This window comes from Epinephelus lanceolatus, chromosome 8 (assembly GCF_041903045.1).
Source record: "Epinephelus lanceolatus isolate andai-2023 chromosome 8, ASM4190304v1, whole genome shotgun sequence".
NCBI classification, from domain to species: domain Eukaryota; kingdom Metazoa; phylum Chordata; class Actinopteri; order Perciformes; family Serranidae; genus Epinephelus; species Epinephelus lanceolatus.
This window is the reverse complement of record NC_135741.1, coordinates 27,115,973-27,132,691: the sequence shown is the minus strand read 5'-3', so window position 1 is coordinate 27,132,691 and position 16,719 is coordinate 27,115,973. Positions and strand designations below refer to the sequence as shown.

Here is a 16,719-nt window from a genome sequence, read left to right as displayed (position 1 = left end):
TTTGATGACATGCTATACTATGACATTTTCATGAATTTTTTGATGACATGCTATACTATGACATTTTTATGATTTTTTTGGTGACATGCTATACTATGACATTTTTATGATTTTTTTTGGTGATATGCTATACTATGACATTTTTATGATTTTTTTGAGGTGACATACTATACTATGACATTTTTATGAATTTTGAGGTGACATGCTATACTATGACATTTTTATGATTTTTTTGAGGTGACATACTATACTATGACATTTTTATGATTTTTTTGAGGTGACATACTATACTATGACATTTTTATGATATTTTTGGTGACATGCTATACTATGACATGTTTAACAACATTATTATAGTATATACTATAATTGTTATTAACTTTTATATGACTTTAAAATTTCATAGGCTTACTGTATTATAAATTCACATATTGCATACTACAATATGACTTTTTGTTATGACATTTTATTTATTACAGTTCCTTATTAGTTAGTATATTATGCCTTTTTATGACATAAACATACTACATTATGAAATCATTCATGGCATACTTCGCTATGTTTTTTTGTTATGACAAACTAATATGAAATTATTTATGGCATTCAATACAATGATATGATAACCAAACTATGTCTTTTTCATTACCTGTTTTATGATATTTTTGATTAACTATGATGTGGAAATTTGAATGATACTATTACTTCTTTTAAGACATTTTTGCAACATACTTTCTATGAGTTTTTATGTGCGTTTTTTTTAATGGCCTATCAAATTTACATGAAATATAAACAAATATGAATTAGAAGATACACCGTGTAATTCAGAAGTAAATTATCGTAATCAATGCTGGATTAGAAGGATTTATGTTTCATAAAATGTAAAAAAAAGAAAACGCCAAGTCATTTCTTTTCCCCAGCAGAGATCTTTAACTCAGATAATCCTAGTCTTCTTTCTATGTGGAATGGGATTTCACACAGCTAATAAACCATGCCTCATGTCTTCCTCTAATGACTGGAAATCTGTGGCAGATCACAGCAAATTTACTGCACTAAACCAGTTTAACATCAGAACGTCTTTATATGCATGAGAGGCAGTGAGGAGGAGGAAGAGGAGAAAGTGGTGTTGGAGGAAATAATCAAGAGTAAAAGTTCTCTATGAATATATGCATTGTAGAACAACATTATGAGATACTAAGTCTAACGTTGGGGCGGCACGGTAGTGTGGTGGTTAGCACTCTCGCCTCACAGCAAGAGGGTTGCCGGTTCGATCCCGGGCGTGGGAGCCCTTCTGTGCGGAGTTTGCATGTTCTCCCCGTGTCAGCGTGGGTTCTCTCCGGGCACTCCGGCTTCCTCCCACAGTCCAAAGACATGCAGATTGGGGACTAGGTTAATTGGTAACTCTAAATTGTCCGTAGGTTTGAATGTGAGTGTGAATGGTTGTTTGTCTCTATGTGTCAGCCCTGCGATAGTCTGGCGACCTGTCCAGGGTGTACCCTGCCTCTCGCCCGATGTCAGCTGGGATAGGCTCCAGCACCCTGTGACCCTCAAGAGGATGAAGCGGTTAGAAGATGAATGAATGAATGAAGTCTAATGTTATGTTTTAGGAAGACAAAAGCATAAGTTACTTTTTTAAACTTTGTACACTAAATTTGAGAGATAAATCGAGTTTGACTTGATACAGACAATTACTCGTAAACTTTATTCTAAAAAGTCAAAACTATGAGCCAAAACTTTCACTTCCTACTAAGTTTGAAATTCCATCAGTAGTTTATTCTCCTCATTTTCAACACATCTAATCTAATCTGATCTAATCTTGGCAGAGATGCTTCTGTAGCCTGCAGGTATCAGGAAGTTGTCACATATACACAATGACACCTGGGAACAGCAGTCAAACAGACCAAAAAACACAAGACAGGCAGGCAGGTGTTGTTCTGCTAATGCACAGTTTGTACTTTTTATTGTTGCCTCATTCACTAAACAGTTCAATGGTGCAAGATTACCATACACAGAATTAGGATATCTGCATGACACATCTATGCTATACAGCGAATGGATTATAATTATTACAAATACAGTAAACATATTTACATTTTAATTCAAGCTCCATACAACACAGATATTTACAAAATAAGTATGAAAATGAAACCAGTCTGACAAATAATGTACAGTGTTGATGTTGTGGGTTTGTTTGTTTGTTTGTTTTGTTTCTTTCGGTGAACAGATCCAAAGGAAACGCAGTTAACTGATATTAATTGTCAGAGGGGAAGATGGAAAATATCATGGCTAGTTTTGTTTCGAAAGGCATCAACGGAAAAAAGAAAAAGTGTTGAGGTGAAGAAAGACACCAGCACAACAATAGTATACTGTCATTTTAGATGTCACTAGCTACTTTGTATTATATTCCCTGATATTAGAGAAAAAACAAAATGAGTTAAAAACCACCCTTGTTTTGTTATAACTCAAGTGGCTGGCTAGCATGAGTCGTGAGTAAATATTCTTCAAATCAAAAAGCAGACTGTCACTCAAACCACTTTCTACTAAAGAGGAAGCACTAATGTAACTCACCTCCCCTGAAAAAGATGCAGCGGGTTACATTTTAGTTCTCTTTCTAAACGATGGAAAAACACACACCTTCGTAGTACATTCAACGCTCCCCCAGTTCGGACTGGGAGAGGCTGCCACACCATCATTTGGTTCACTCTGAGTAGAACAACTAAACCGCACAGACTTTATTTGATCAGTTAGTTGAACCTTTTATTAATATGTGCAAAGAGCTGCAAACTAATATATACATTGCAAACAATAAATACACAATCCAAAATAATAGACCTCTGCAAATTAGTCAGTGAAGTGAAAATGTTTGCTCTGACAGGTCTTCGTATCTCTGATATCTCTTACAGTACGCTGGGGTTAACGTGAGGTACGATGCACTTGGAGCCTTGGTCAGTGCATAGATGCTTTTTCTCTTTAAGACAAAACATTTCTCAGAAACAGGTTTTTGTTTCCCTGACCAGCAGGTTGGCCGACCCGAGGGCAGAGAGACGTCTGACTTCCGAGGCAAATGTTTTCTGTCTTTACATCAGCAAACAATGAAGATACGTCACCAACTTGTAACAGGCGATGGCTGCCTCTGTTTCAACACCTTCAACCTTAATGTCTCAGTCATGACACAGCAGGCGTACAACTGGTTGGCTGGCCAGTTTTTAATGCCCGTCTGTGCTCATCACACTTTTCTACCACGTGAAGAAACAGAGGCATAACTCATCAGGAGCCAAATGTAGCAGCTGTGATGTCCAGAGCAAATATTTTCATAAACAATATCAGAAATAAAACCTTTTGAGCATATGTCGTCCCTTTAACATCACTTTCCTTCTCTCTCGTAAACAGCTATCCAGTGTAGCCTCGATATGTGCTCTTATCCTGATACTCAGAAATAATCTTGGACTCATCGTGTGTGACCTGCCCTCGTCTTGCTATAGATATGTGTTAATGTGCAAAATAAGGTTAAACACCAGTAGAGCTGGTTACAACTTAAGAAATAAATGCCCTCTGTAACATTTCATATAAAACTTCACCGTGGAATGGTTAAAAGCATGATAGAAAAAATGTTAATCATTAAATTAAAAAAAGGAAATGTCAACCTAATGAGAGTTAGAGGAGTTTCAATTCAAAGAACACAAGTAGAAAATGAACACGTGGTGCTGCTGAACAGTGAGTACTTCACTTGAGAGGTTTTACCTGACACCGTCATGACAGCGAGGGGAGTCACAGGGTGGACTATTCAGTAACTGTCCTGCAGGCAATGTGCTAGCAGCTGCTTCAATTATCTACTGGTGTCAAGGCTGGAGCATTGCAACTTCATTCTCTTTTCTTACTTCTTCCTCCCATTTCACCAGGTTTTTGTTTTGTCTTCAGCTAACTAAATGTTGAGACTCTCTTAAAGTCTGAGGCTCAATGTGTAAGAAGAACTGCGAGAGGAGCTGAGAGGAATGTCTTAAATGAGAGCTAACTACCACACTGATCCCAGAACAGACTGTATGTACAAATCATACTCTCTCCTTGGAGGACTGTCCGTCTTCCTCCTCCTCCTCCTCCTCCTCTCCTCGAAACCCTGTTTTTTTTCTCTTGAGATGTAATAGCAAAAATGACAGGGACAAATATCTACTTCTGCTTTTCACTGCTAAGATATGAAATAATCTTCATACATGTTTGCATGTATTTTTGATGTTGACACAAATGCATGGCTGACGGCACTATTGGGGGTTGGCATTGGTGAATATGCCGAGGAGTGGGGTCTAAATATCACAAGGATGACGGTGGAAATCCAGCGCTGCCCTCAGAGCTCACTGAGCCGGGACACGTTTTTCAGACATAACATTTTGTTTCTAAACGCCATTTAGCATATGGCAGGAGGGAGCAAGAGGCGGCGGCGGCGGCGGCGGCCTGATGAGAATCTCACAAGGAGAAGAAAAACCTATGAATTCATTAGCAGCAATAAATCTTGAAGTAGCCTTGCTTTCTGTAGCAGAACGTAAACTAATACATCGCTTGGATGTATAATTTTTCCTTCATGGTTTCAACTGTATCAGACTTTTAATAATTATTTTTTTGATTAAGCAAACCTGGTCTTCTCCTGAGGACTGCTGCAGTTATCATGCGGGCATATTAAAAAAAAACTAAACATAAAAATAAACTCTTCTCGGGAGACAAATAACACTGATAGAGACAATTTCTTTACAGATGATTGGCAAAACTGAAAATCAGTGGCCAGAAAGAACAGTTTTCTGAAGAATCGTGCACACACAAGTAGACTATTACAACATGCTACTAGTTAGGGAGTTAGGGAATGACAACAAAGCGGAACAAAATTAGACCCAAACATTGTCATAAAAACAAAAACACAAAAAGCTGAGGAGGAGGAAGAGGAGGAGGAGGAGGAGGAAGGGAGGAGAGATAGAGAGGAAGAAAGCTAAGTTGGCAGAGGGTTGTTGGAGGGAGAGCGGGAGGCAAATTTTTCTGGAACTGAAACTTTTAGTCGCATGAAAGGAGACTTAAGCCACAAGTCTACTTACAAGAGAAAACTGTCAAGAATCACAATGATTAATAAGTGTTAACACTTGGTATGTTCAAAAGGCTTCCGAGAAACAGTGGAAGCCGTGGTTTCCCGTGTGCCGGTCCACCCGCTCAGTTCTTCATTAGGCCACTGCGCCTCCTCGCCAGCTTGGATCTGTGGGAACAGGATTTTATGTTGTGAAGACAAGAATGTGGTTTCTGAGGAATGTAGAGTTTCTTCCTGCTCAGGGTTGTGTTAGAGAATTGTGTGTGTGTGTGTGTGTGTGTGTGTGTGTGTACCTTATCGTTCCTGCTAACAGGGGGTTAAATGCGTAAAGCCAGTCGTTCATGTCTTTCTCATTGTTGGCCTGCAGGAGGATTCCTCGATGTTTTGTGCACACTGCAAATGTGTTGGGAGTCTGCAAAATAAACAACAAACATTGGTCATGCTGCACAGCTTTGGGGTTTTCTATCAAACTAAAGGATAAAAGTTTTTAAGAGCTGTTGTCGATGTTATTTTTTTCTAGGGCTGCACCATATGGGGAAAAGATCTGAAATGTGATAACGCTGAATGTTGCAATAACAACATTATGTGCTATGAATAAACAGATATTAAGGTGTACTCAATTCTGAGTTCTGCTGCTTTAACCAATCCATATCTTTTATTGAACACTGACATGATCACAAAGGGCACCAAAAAAAGGAATGATAGTTACATTCAAAGTGCAGTTTTCTACTGATATTCTCTTCCAACTTATTAAAAATAAATCCCTGTATGCAATATTACAGTCTTGCAATGTGTATCGTGCAAGTTTACACTGCAATGATGAATAAAGGTCATATTATGCAGCCATATTGTTATTCACATTTTTGCAAAAGAGACTGATAAACCTGATGTTTTCTCTTATCAAGAGATACAAATGTATTCACCATAGACTGTATATAAAGATGGACAACATGTCTCCACATCCTCCCACTGTACAACAATAAAGCTAAAATATCCCAGACACGGCCACCGTCATCTTGCACTGGTGACATCATTTGGAGCCAGAGGCTGAATCTGAATGTCAACCCTTCGGACTTGCAGCCCTTGTAGACTTCAGTTGCATGTAGTGTGACGTATTTACTGTTAACACGTGGCCAGAGACTGCAAGCAGCTGATAGACAGCATTTAAGACGTTTTATTCATTGCCGTGGAAACGTTCAACTATCGCTGCTGTCATATTCATATATATGTCATAGAAGGTAATGAATAGTGCCTACTCCTCTGTCCCTGTGGATGACAAAATCTAAATCCCAAGTCTAACCTTTTATGTGACTGAACAAAAATGTATTAAGACATCTCTGTATAACATACAGGCTACATATGTTTAAAAATATAAATGTTTGCAATTAAAGACAGGACAATGAGTCAATAAATTGGGTATTACTGACATAAGCAGACCTTCCTTTGTTGTTTTTCAGCCAATTCTTTAGCCTATTACACTGCACAGCCTGATCTGCTACAATAACAAAATGCATTTTCAGTCCCTCTAGAGCCTAGACTTAAACATATTTCTGTATCATGATGTGGCTGAATATTATTTCTGGCCTTCACAATTCAAGTAGCATTTTAATAGACCTAACTATCAATAACTATTTTACACATTCATAAGTTTTTTATTTTTTTGGAAAAGCAGCTGAAATACCCACAATATCATGTCCATTTTGCAATGACTTTTGGGTTATTAAATCAGTAAGTCTGAGGATAGGTGTGAGTAAGTCTGCTGAAGTCTGCACACCAAGCGGACTCTCTGAAAGTCTGTAGAAAGTCTGCTTGTGGCCCCTTGTTGACTGGTTGAATTGTGGATTTGGAAAGCACTTAGCACTCCAAGACTAAAATTACAAAAAAACATCTTTGGGAAAAATTCATTTGATGTGCACGTTGACTTTTTAGTTTGGTCCTGCACTGCAGCCAGCCAGCAGGGAGCGATGGAGATGTTTTGGCTTCACTTTAAGGAAGCAGTCCAGTTGTCCATCTTTATGATATAGTCTATGGTATTTACTGTGTGAGTGTCATTCATCTGTTGGCGGTGACAAATGTTGAGAAGCAGGAATACACTTGAAGACATGATACTCTACCTTAAGCATGGCCTGCTGGTCTTCACTGTATTCCACCTGTGCTGTGGAGAGGTTGAGGACGCCCCGCTCCACTGGGTCCTTGTCACTGTTGTAGATGAAGACGTAGGGCCGGCGCACAACCACAAAGTGCTTCACCCACGAGTTGGAGCGTGGCTCCATGAAGCTTAGGAAACCTTTCTTGGAAACTACGGATCTATAAGGAGCAAGAAGAAAAAGAGAGGCTGTTTTGTTTTCCTGCAGAAAGAAAATTAGATTTGCTTCCAGCTGAAAACACCAGAGATCAGAAATCAATTCACATTATTTCTACTTGGATTGGAAAACAGGATTATTGGTTTGTGTTTGCTCTGTGAGATGCATCTCATATTGACTTTCTAAAATTACATCATTGCACATAAAAGTGGAAAGAAGAGAAAATCTTTCAGACGAACATAATAGCAGAAGAGCAAACATGTCAACACTCACCCTGGCCTCATTTCTTCAATATCAGGCACCAAGTTGAGGAACTCGTTCTTCCCAGCTCGTGCTAAGTAGGAGGTCTCCAGACTGGGAACCATCGGGAAGTTTTCATAGTCTGAGCAGGAGGGACTGGAGGCACGGGAGCTGTTCTCTGGGGTCCTTAGGAAGAAAGTGCGCCAAGTTAGCATCACGCTAACAGCCTATGTATCAAATCTACCACAATGAATTGAGTGTTGAGTGAGAGTAAAAGCCTTACTTCTGGTCTATGGAACCACAGCGGGAGTCAGACAGAGAAGGGCAGGTGGAGGAAGGGGTGAGAGTGGCGCTGCTGAAGCTGGTCACTGATGGGTCACGTCCCATTGGTGAGATGTCAGACAGCTGAGGGCAAAAAGAGCATGAAACAGTTGTTAGGCAGAATATGAGCACTGAGATAAATCTGAACCAGACAGCGTGAACATATTAACTACTTTTAAAGTGTATTGTTTCTTTCAGTCGTTACTCACCTTGCAGTCACTGATACTGTTGACCACCTGGTTATATTCACTGTTGAAGGTGTGTGTCAGGAGGCGCAGGCACTACAGAGAACAAAGATGAGGCTTATCTGTTAGAGGAGGAGAGGAACTCTGGAGCAAACAGTAAATCATCACTGTCAGTATCCCGTAACACTGAAGGTGCTCTCACCTTAGTAGCCAGCTCCTTCTCACGATCCACCAGGCTCTCGATGTCGGTCGAGTCGTAGCCGCTGCTCTCGCTGGGCGTGATGGCGCTTTCAAAGGTGGTGCTGGAGATCTGAGAGGAGATGGAGGTGGAGGTGGAGAGGCTGTCTGAGCTCATGCTGGGTGACAGCAGCTCGCTCAGGGACTTGGTGGTGGGAGCTGTTCCCACTGGAGCCGCGTCTCCCAGCTTCTCCCTTAGCAGGAGCAGGTGGCGGGTCTTCTCCACCTATGAATGACAGGGGCAGAGTTAGGTATAAGTTAAGTTTCCATCATGTGGAAAAACTTTGACAGAAGAAAGTGGGTATTTTCTCGCAGATGGGGAGACAAAGGAAAGATTTGAAAGGCCAAAAAAGAGTGGGTTTTTTTTTAGCTTGCAGGTGAGTGTGATCTTTAAGGACCCACTTCATGCAGCTGCTCCATTTTCTCCAGCTCCCATTGGTGCTCCAGGATGAGACTGTCTCCTCTGGGCCTCCAGCCGGCCAGGTTCTCCTCCCCACGCACATAAGCCACTGATGTGTCCAGAACCTTCCTCCTCCTCCGCTGCATCCCTGCTCAGGACAAAAGCACACATTAGGACAAGGCTTTCAGAGGAGTCATGATAAAGTGGCAGCTTGTCTTAAAACATCTGATGATGTTGTTGCTCACCTGGGCTTCCAGTGTCAGACATCTTGCACAAGCTCAGCTCATAGATGCCAGTGACTCGATTGCTGTAATGAACCAGAGAAGATCCTATTTTAGGGTACTGTATGGCTATAACATGATCCAGCTGTCTTTAATTTTGGGTCAAAGACATTACCACAAAATGGGAGTCCTACCAGTCAGGGGTTTTCGAGTACCCACTCCCAAAGAGGTTCCTGAGGGAACGGGGAGGGGAGATCTTTGCGTCTCGGGAGTAGAACACCATGCAGATGTCTTTGGTAATAATAGCAGGCTGGATGCAGTGGTCCAGCTGTGAAGAGGAGACACGGCGGGTATGTTAGATACGTTGACATATGGAGGGGTAAACAGATGCCGCATTTCCACTCATGGTATCACTCGACTCACTTGACTCAGGTATGTTCACTGTTTTGTTTTGGATAGTACCCCCTCAGCGTCGGCGGCATTATCAGCCGATTGCCATGGCAATGCCACATAAAACTGCTGTGACATAATCTTCAATACATCATTCACTGAATCCTTTCATCGGCAAACATACAGAGGGACATCCGCACGTCATCAACTGTACGGCATAGTTTTGCGAGCTGCCATTTTAAAAAAAATCTGGGTTGAGTTGATTAAAAAAAAACTAAAGTCGCTATCGACTGTAGCTTGGCTATTTTAAAATGGCATATTTATGTATGAACTATACAGAACTAATTGGTCATATGTGCGGGTGCTGAGGCAAGAGTGGTATTGCACATCGTGGTGTCGGGGCAGGAGCAGGTCTTGGACATTAAATCTGTGCAAGACTCTGCCATGCAGTAGAAATAATTCCATGGAGATGAATGCAAAAAGGTACAATACAGAGGAGCAATGACAAACCTCCAGATATGCAGACAGGGTCATATAAATCTTCTCTCCATATGGAGTGACTCGGTTTAGCAGGAGGGAGTTGTGCAGGGAGCTGTCCCACACTGCCTCGAAGCGGTAGAATGTCCTGAAATGGAAAACCAAAAAAAAACTTCTATTATCGACAAAATTACAGCGAAATTTACTTACACAGTGTTATCTTCTATAAAGTCCTGCTTGGTGCTTTGTTAACGACAGTGTGTGGGATCTGTGTGCAAACAGCAGCAGTGATAAAAGTCTAATTTTGTAACTGACCAAACAGAGAGTCAGATACTCTGTTACTGATGTGGTGGAGTACAACTATGACAGTGAACACTGCAGTGATTGAAGTGGCCCTCACACCTATCCTCAGTCATGACAAGATGTGAGGAAGCACACTGAGGTGAGAGCTTGACAATAGACACAACGTGATCAGGAGCCGCAGTAGTTAACAGAGTGTCAGGAATGTGGCGAGTGCAGCGAGCCGTGTGTGTGACAGCTGGCACAAACCCAAACGGCAGCAAGCAGAATTTACAATGTGTTCTTTATGACATGTTTAAGCTACAATACAAATAATATACCTCATAGTATCAATGTAAAGAGCATCAGACTACTTGACAGATATATAAACCAAAAGAAATACATTAATTTCTGCTGTTTACTGCACATTGTTCAACAGAAATGACTGTTTGTGAGGCTCTTTCATGGTTTTTGCTGTTCCTGTCTTTGGCAGCAGGGGGCAGTCTTACCCACAGACTGACAGCCAGAGCTGCCCTGCTGGTGCCTCAATGGCCTTGGTTGTTATTGAGCTACAACTCACACAGTGAATAACAGCAGAGAGGAAAGCATTCATTTTGAATCTGGGTGCCACAGGAGATCAACATACCATGACACACACTGATACAAAAAGGGTTTTGCATTTGCATGTAAGAGTGCCTTTACTTTTGTGTAGCTTAGTTTGAACAGGATTCATTTTTCAGATGCTAAATACTGATGGACATAAAGGCAGACCTAATGCAACATGCCAATAAAAACACAAACTGTGGAGGACTTATTTCTATGACTCTACAGGACTAAAGAGAAGCATAAAGGTCTTTCACAGAAGGAGCCTTATGTTCTCTGGTCACTGATACCTATCAATATCCTTATCAATAGAAAGCCTGAGCACAATCAAGAATCCAGCCGCAGCAGGAGGAAAGAAGAGAGTGCACAGACAAAAAAAGAGAGAAGCACAGAGAGTCAGGCAACAGAGACAATGGAGCAAATTAACAGGAAAATTAACAGCAGTGAAAATGGAAGTTCTCATGCAATGATTCCACCAAGCCTTCAGCAAATATAAAGACAAGGACACACACAGATGATACTGTTTCTAATGTTTTTAAGAAAAAGAAATCAACAGTAACGTGGCAATAATGAAAAACATCAAAACAACTAAGGTTGACATTTGCTGTATTTAAAAAAGGTGTTTCAGGTTAGGCTTGGAGTAATAATCAGAAAACAAGCATTATACTGATTATTATAAATAGCCGGTGGGTATTTCAGCTACCTGTTGGAATTGTGGGATGACTTCATGTTCTTGGCAGAAATGATGTTGAGGGACAGGACGGCATCAGCAGCGCTATCGTCCACTTCAGCCTTGTTCCTGATACGACCTGGTGGGACACAGCGCAGCACAACACATCAACATCTTGTCATGGATTATACATGCTTTATATGGCAACTCTCCAAAGAGTAACCCCTTGTTCAGGGAGGGAACGTTGCGCTCTGTTCTTCTGCCTCACTGTTATGTACAAGAGGTAAGATCACGTAATGGGGGGGGGCAGAGTTGTCTCGCCTTGAAGCCGCTAACAGAGGTAGTAACAGTGCGAATTGACGTCTGTGTAAAAGGGAAGCCAGCAGGAGGAGCAGCATTTAGCAGCTAATTCACAGAAGAATAACAGTAACCGAAAATGTCAGAAAATTGGGGAGTCAATGCGGTCCAGGAGCTTCTTACCCTCTGGGCAGAGAACAAGATCAACCGCTATATAACAGGGACAGCAAATAGTTCATATTACCAGGTTAATGTCATTGTTATTCTTTAGAAAGCCCTGCTGACATGTATGTTATATGTCCCAGTAGAGGCCAATGCTATTTGGTTACATGTCACACACGTCACGTCTCTTTTGCTTCCCCAACTCCAGATCTCTGAGTTTTAAGGACAAGTAGTTTACCAGCCAGTTTGTCTGTTAACAGCCATGATGTCACAGTGTCCAGCAGCAAGACACGCATGTCTGCTCACTCATGAGCATCTCTAGATAAACATGTCAGCAGCTCAGAGTGTAAAATGTGAAATGTAATTATTTCGTCCATCAGCTACAGCTACAGTATAAACTACTAAAGAGAGAGGCGGCCTGAGGCGAAACAGACGCAGCTCCCCAGACTGGGATTGTGACTGAGGAAATATATTCAGTGCTGCCTCCTTTGAGACAATAAAAGGTGTTGTATAATATTGTCAGGGTGTCCCACTGATTATTCTGCTGTGTGAATGAGGAAACAATCATGTAGCAACACTTGATTCTCTTCTACTATGAACCAGCAGCGTTTCACATTTCTGGTGCCTGTTTGCTGTAGAAAGGTAGTAATCCCTGAAGGAAGACCACTTACCCACGACCAGCTCGCGAACATCCTTCCAGTGGAGCTCGCTTCCCTTCTCATGGATGAGAGTCACCGTGATCCTCCGCTGGATCCCCTGCAGCACACATAACAGGAGGTTATCATGTTTCTTTAAGTTAACAGTGCGTGCAATGCCATGAAGGTTATAAAATTAGTGTGTATGATTATTAGGAATTGTGCTGGTCTCCAGTACCTGGTGCAGTAGGTAGGTGCCATTGCAGGGCAGTCCTCCGCTGTGATCCACTACAGCCGGGATGTACCTGTGGAAGGAGGGAGGTCACACTCAGTCTGGACACAGGTAACACATCTCATGGTGTTCTTTGGGAGAATTGTATTAAAAAATAATACATCTGCCTTGACAACGGCACACAAAAGGGAGACATGTTCTGGTTCAAAGGCAAATGTTTCAAATCTTCTTCACAGTTTACACTGACTTGCTGTTCATTTGCTGCTGAAATATGCCCTCGTAGAGACCTGAGCTCCACAGACCCTCTAACCTGTACTGAGGCTTACAAAACTCTCAACAACTTTTATTTATATGAACCTGTCATATCAGGTTTTTACCGTGTTTATGGCCATGGCTCATATCAAGTTGTTGCTGGGAGGTTCTGAAGTCTAAGGACATATTATGCAGATGTTATGTTGCTAAATATGACTCTTATTGGAGGTACAGAGGTAGATATTTAATGCTTGTATATACAGTATTTCTTCATCTTATTCTCTTTTAACTCTTTCATATATTGCTTGCCTATCATCACGTATTGTAATGTGCAATATAAATTTCTTTTGCGGAAACAAAATGAAACTGTTTTGACAGTATTGCTTTCAACTTTAAGAGCACTTTGAAATGAATCTGAGACCTCACGTGTCTTTTTAAAATAACACTGAACATCAAGTATCTGATAACATTTTACTTGCTGCTGTGTGTGAATATGAGATGAAAGCGTAGACACTCACTCTCCAGTGGGCTCCAGCTCACTGATCTCAAACCAGACCAGCAGGTCGTACTTGCTGACACACTGACCCAGGTTGGACTTAGTGATGGTGTTCAGCTTGGTGGCTGGAACTGACACACACACACAGACACACAGACACACAGACACAGACACACACACACACACACACACACACACACACACACATGCACACACACACACACACACACACACACACACACACACAGGGGGTATCTGTTAATTTCAGAGCAGATGAATGAAAATAAGTGACAGACATTAACTATAATCAACTGGTTTAATAAATGGAAGCTGGATATGTGATGTGAACACACTGCAGAAGCCTGGACCGAGCCATTAGCCAACACATATACTGTAACACCAATATCTAAATGTATACTATGCAGGACAAACAAATGAAAGACTCATACAAAAATAATCCCTATAAATTATCACTTATGACCCACTACAAGTGTGTGGTGTTGTTTTTTTCTACAGAGACTCTGCCCTCAGCCTGTATTTTCTTTTTATTTTGCTTCTTTCTGGACATTACTATGCACAGCGCACAAGTGAGGCCAAACTCTGGGCTTAATAGAAAGGTTGTGACAAGCTGCTATAGTGTAAGTAGCGCACATCCAAGAGGAAGCTACAAAAATCAAAAACAGCACTGATAAATCGCAGATAAAGCAAACCCGAGTGAATCTGGGGATGGCTTTGACTTTCCATGGCGATACTGCTTACAAACAGTACCTGACAACTCCTACATTGTACACCTTTAAAGGATGTGTTAATCATAAAGTCCATTATTACTGAAATAAGCTGGACACAGACACCAGGCAAAATACAACATGATGATATTCAAACCTAACAGCTGCACATACTGAGATGCTATGAGGGGCTAAATCACAGATTACACCACCACTGACAGCACCCTGCTGTCAGACACGTCAGGATTATGTTCCTGTTGAAACGGGCTAATCTCTGAGGCACACGGCTACATTCATTTGTGTTCAATATGGTTGAAATGAACATTATTCCACATGAAAACTACCGTAATTGGACTGCAGCTGAACCTATAAAGTCTTAAGCCTCTGTATTCTGCTGTGAATGCTATGTCAGGGATCCTCTTGGATAATGATAAATACCTGTTTCATTATTTGGTTTAGGATTTAGCACATGCAGCAGGTTTACCTGAAGGTGTCAGCTCAGGCCAGACTGTAAGCGACAGGGGAGGGCTGGACTGAGCTGACTGGACCTAAATAGACCTGCAGTGAGGTGCAGCACACACAACCACTGCAGAGCTTTGTGGTGCTGCTGCCTGCAGTCTCAGAGCACCACATGAGCAAAGCACAGCACTAGTCTAATCACTACAACACAGGTGCATCTAATGCCCCAACTACTACAGTGTCTGCTGTACCAACCATGGTGCCTGGGCACAATAAACACAGGGTCATTTGGCACTGGGAGGCAGATGAAGTGAGAGAGCTGGTCGGCCTCGTCCTCCAGACTGGCCACAGCAGTGGAGGCCAGGGCGTTGGCGTGCTCGGACAGCGTGTCCAGCACTTTGCCGTTCACATAGCCACTCATCAGGTAGCGGACCAGCTCTATCTTACGGGTATGGTCTGGGGTTTTAGTGTACGATGTTGTGCGAATATTGAGAGATTGGAGGGGACGTGTGAAACAGGAGATGTGGGAAAGGGAGGATGGAGTTGGGTAAGAGGATTATGGATGGTGGGAGAGTGAGACAAAAAAATCCAGAGGAAGCGAGAAATGAAAGAAAAGTGGAAGGACATATGAGGCATGCTGATATAACCAATATGAGCAGAAGAAACATGCTGAAACGAGGGTGACAGTGCAGAACATTCTGCTGTTACACTGTGAGGACATTAAAATCCTTACCTGGTTTAGACAGAGGCATGGGAATAGGATAGTATTTCCTTGAAGGTGTTGGAGGACTGTTAAAATGAATGTACAACCAACTTAAAATACAGAAACCAATTGGAAAAATTCAACAAAGTCTATCAGGTGCACCAAATATGAATAATACAGCATCAGAAAAACTTTCTTTAAAGTAATACAGCATCTCTACAGTGGAAATAATTTTATTAACAGCACCAACCTGATCAGGTCCTGGCCATGAAGATGCAGTGGGTGCTGCTGGTAGTGGCCGAACACTTCAAACACGATGGGCTTGCTCTTGATGTATTCAATGAAGGACTCTGTGACCTCAACTGAAACCTGTTCAAACAGTGAAAAACAGGTGTCGTCAAAATGAATTAACATGAAGCTGTCAAAGAGCAGTAAAGTAAAGTATGTGTGAGTGTGTGTGCACTTACGTTCTGGACATGGTAAAAGCCCAGAGGGGCTCCTTTGCCAGTGTTCTTCAGAGGCTCAGTAGAAAAAGCCTCGTCGTGACGATGCAGGAAACTGAAGAAAGAAACATGAATGTCAGTGTGTCAGTTTTATTTTTAAACAATATGAGGATGTTTCCTTATGGTACAAAAGACTGAGCAAAGTAGAGAGCAGTCATTTTCTATTGATACTGTGAATGCTTTTTTAATTTTAACAATACAGTTGTATGAATCATCTAATTGATTTTATTTAATTAGTAAACTCAAATAATTTTCAAACCTACTGAGTCACAAAATTTCATGTCCATTTATTCTAGTAAGCTGTTTTTAATTATACAGCTTTGACATTAAGATTTAAGTTACTACAGACCAGGGTGTCTACGGGTATCAAGTTAAGTATAAGACTTTTTAAGACCTTTTTAATACCACCTGAATGCAATTTTAGACCAAACTTAGGGCGCAAATACACACCAACAATGAAAATATACACCTTCCAAGACCACGTAAACACACTGGTGTAAGTTCAAAATGAACAGTAGAGTAAAATGACACTCATGATACTATGTGTTTTTGCTCTGCAGAGAAAGAATAAACTTGTGAACAGGCTGGCTAACAAGGCCTTAATTTAATGACGCAGTTTCATTGTGTGATCTAAATGTGTAGATGGGGGTGAAAATAGGGGCACTGTGTGCATGCAGGTGTTGTGTCAGAATAGTTTCTCCCATCAACTTTGGTTTGGAAATTCTTGCAGTGACATGACTCAAAAATATTTAGGACCCATCCAACCAATCTGAATTTAAGAAAATTGAATACTTTTTAAGGCCTTTTATTAGGAAACATGTTCAAGACATTTTAAGACTTAAAAGGACGTGAGGCCAACCTGACTGATTC

At 41.3% G+C, this 16,719-nt stretch overlaps 1 protein-coding gene across 14 annotated transcripts in view; it reads right to left on the bottom strand.

Annotated features, from left to right (window-relative positions):
• Positions 1 to 1,924: 1,924 nt before the first annotated feature.
• kif1b (kinesin family member 1B) overlaps positions 1,925 to 16,719 on the bottom strand; it is a 63,948-nt gene continuing 49,153 nt past the window's right edge. For all 14 annotated transcript variants that reach the window (XM_078170102.1, XM_078170108.1, XM_033628790.2 and 11 more), the window contains 18 exons: positions 15,814 to 15,904; positions 15,597 to 15,715; positions 15,377 to 15,432; positions 13,482 to 13,590; positions 12,718 to 12,784; positions 12,516 to 12,600; positions 11,419 to 11,524; positions 9,867 to 9,981; positions 9,161 to 9,294; positions 8,991 to 9,052; positions 8,748 to 8,893; positions 8,311 to 8,571; positions 8,133 to 8,204; positions 7,886 to 8,007; positions 7,636 to 7,788; positions 7,174 to 7,366; positions 5,353 to 5,471; positions 1,925 to 5,227 (listed from right to left, as the gene is read on the bottom strand). In XM_078170102.1, coding sequence (XP_078026228.1) covers positions 5,185 to 5,227; positions 5,353 to 5,471; positions 7,174 to 7,366; positions 7,636 to 7,788; positions 7,886 to 8,007; positions 8,133 to 8,204; positions 8,311 to 8,571; positions 8,748 to 8,893; positions 8,991 to 9,052; positions 9,161 to 9,294; positions 9,867 to 9,981; positions 11,419 to 11,524; positions 12,516 to 12,600; positions 12,718 to 12,784; positions 13,482 to 13,590; positions 15,377 to 15,432; positions 15,597 to 15,715; positions 15,814 to 15,904 — 2,053 coding nt within the window. In that variant the 3' untranslated portion in view covers positions 1,925 to 5,184. The remainder of the gene's footprint in view (positions 5,228 to 5,352; positions 5,472 to 7,173; positions 7,367 to 7,635; positions 7,789 to 7,885; positions 8,008 to 8,132; positions 8,205 to 8,310; positions 8,572 to 8,747; positions 8,894 to 8,990; positions 9,053 to 9,160; positions 9,295 to 9,866; positions 9,982 to 11,418; positions 11,525 to 12,515; positions 12,601 to 12,717; positions 12,785 to 13,481; positions 13,591 to 15,376; positions 15,433 to 15,596; positions 15,716 to 15,813; positions 15,905 to 16,719) is intronic.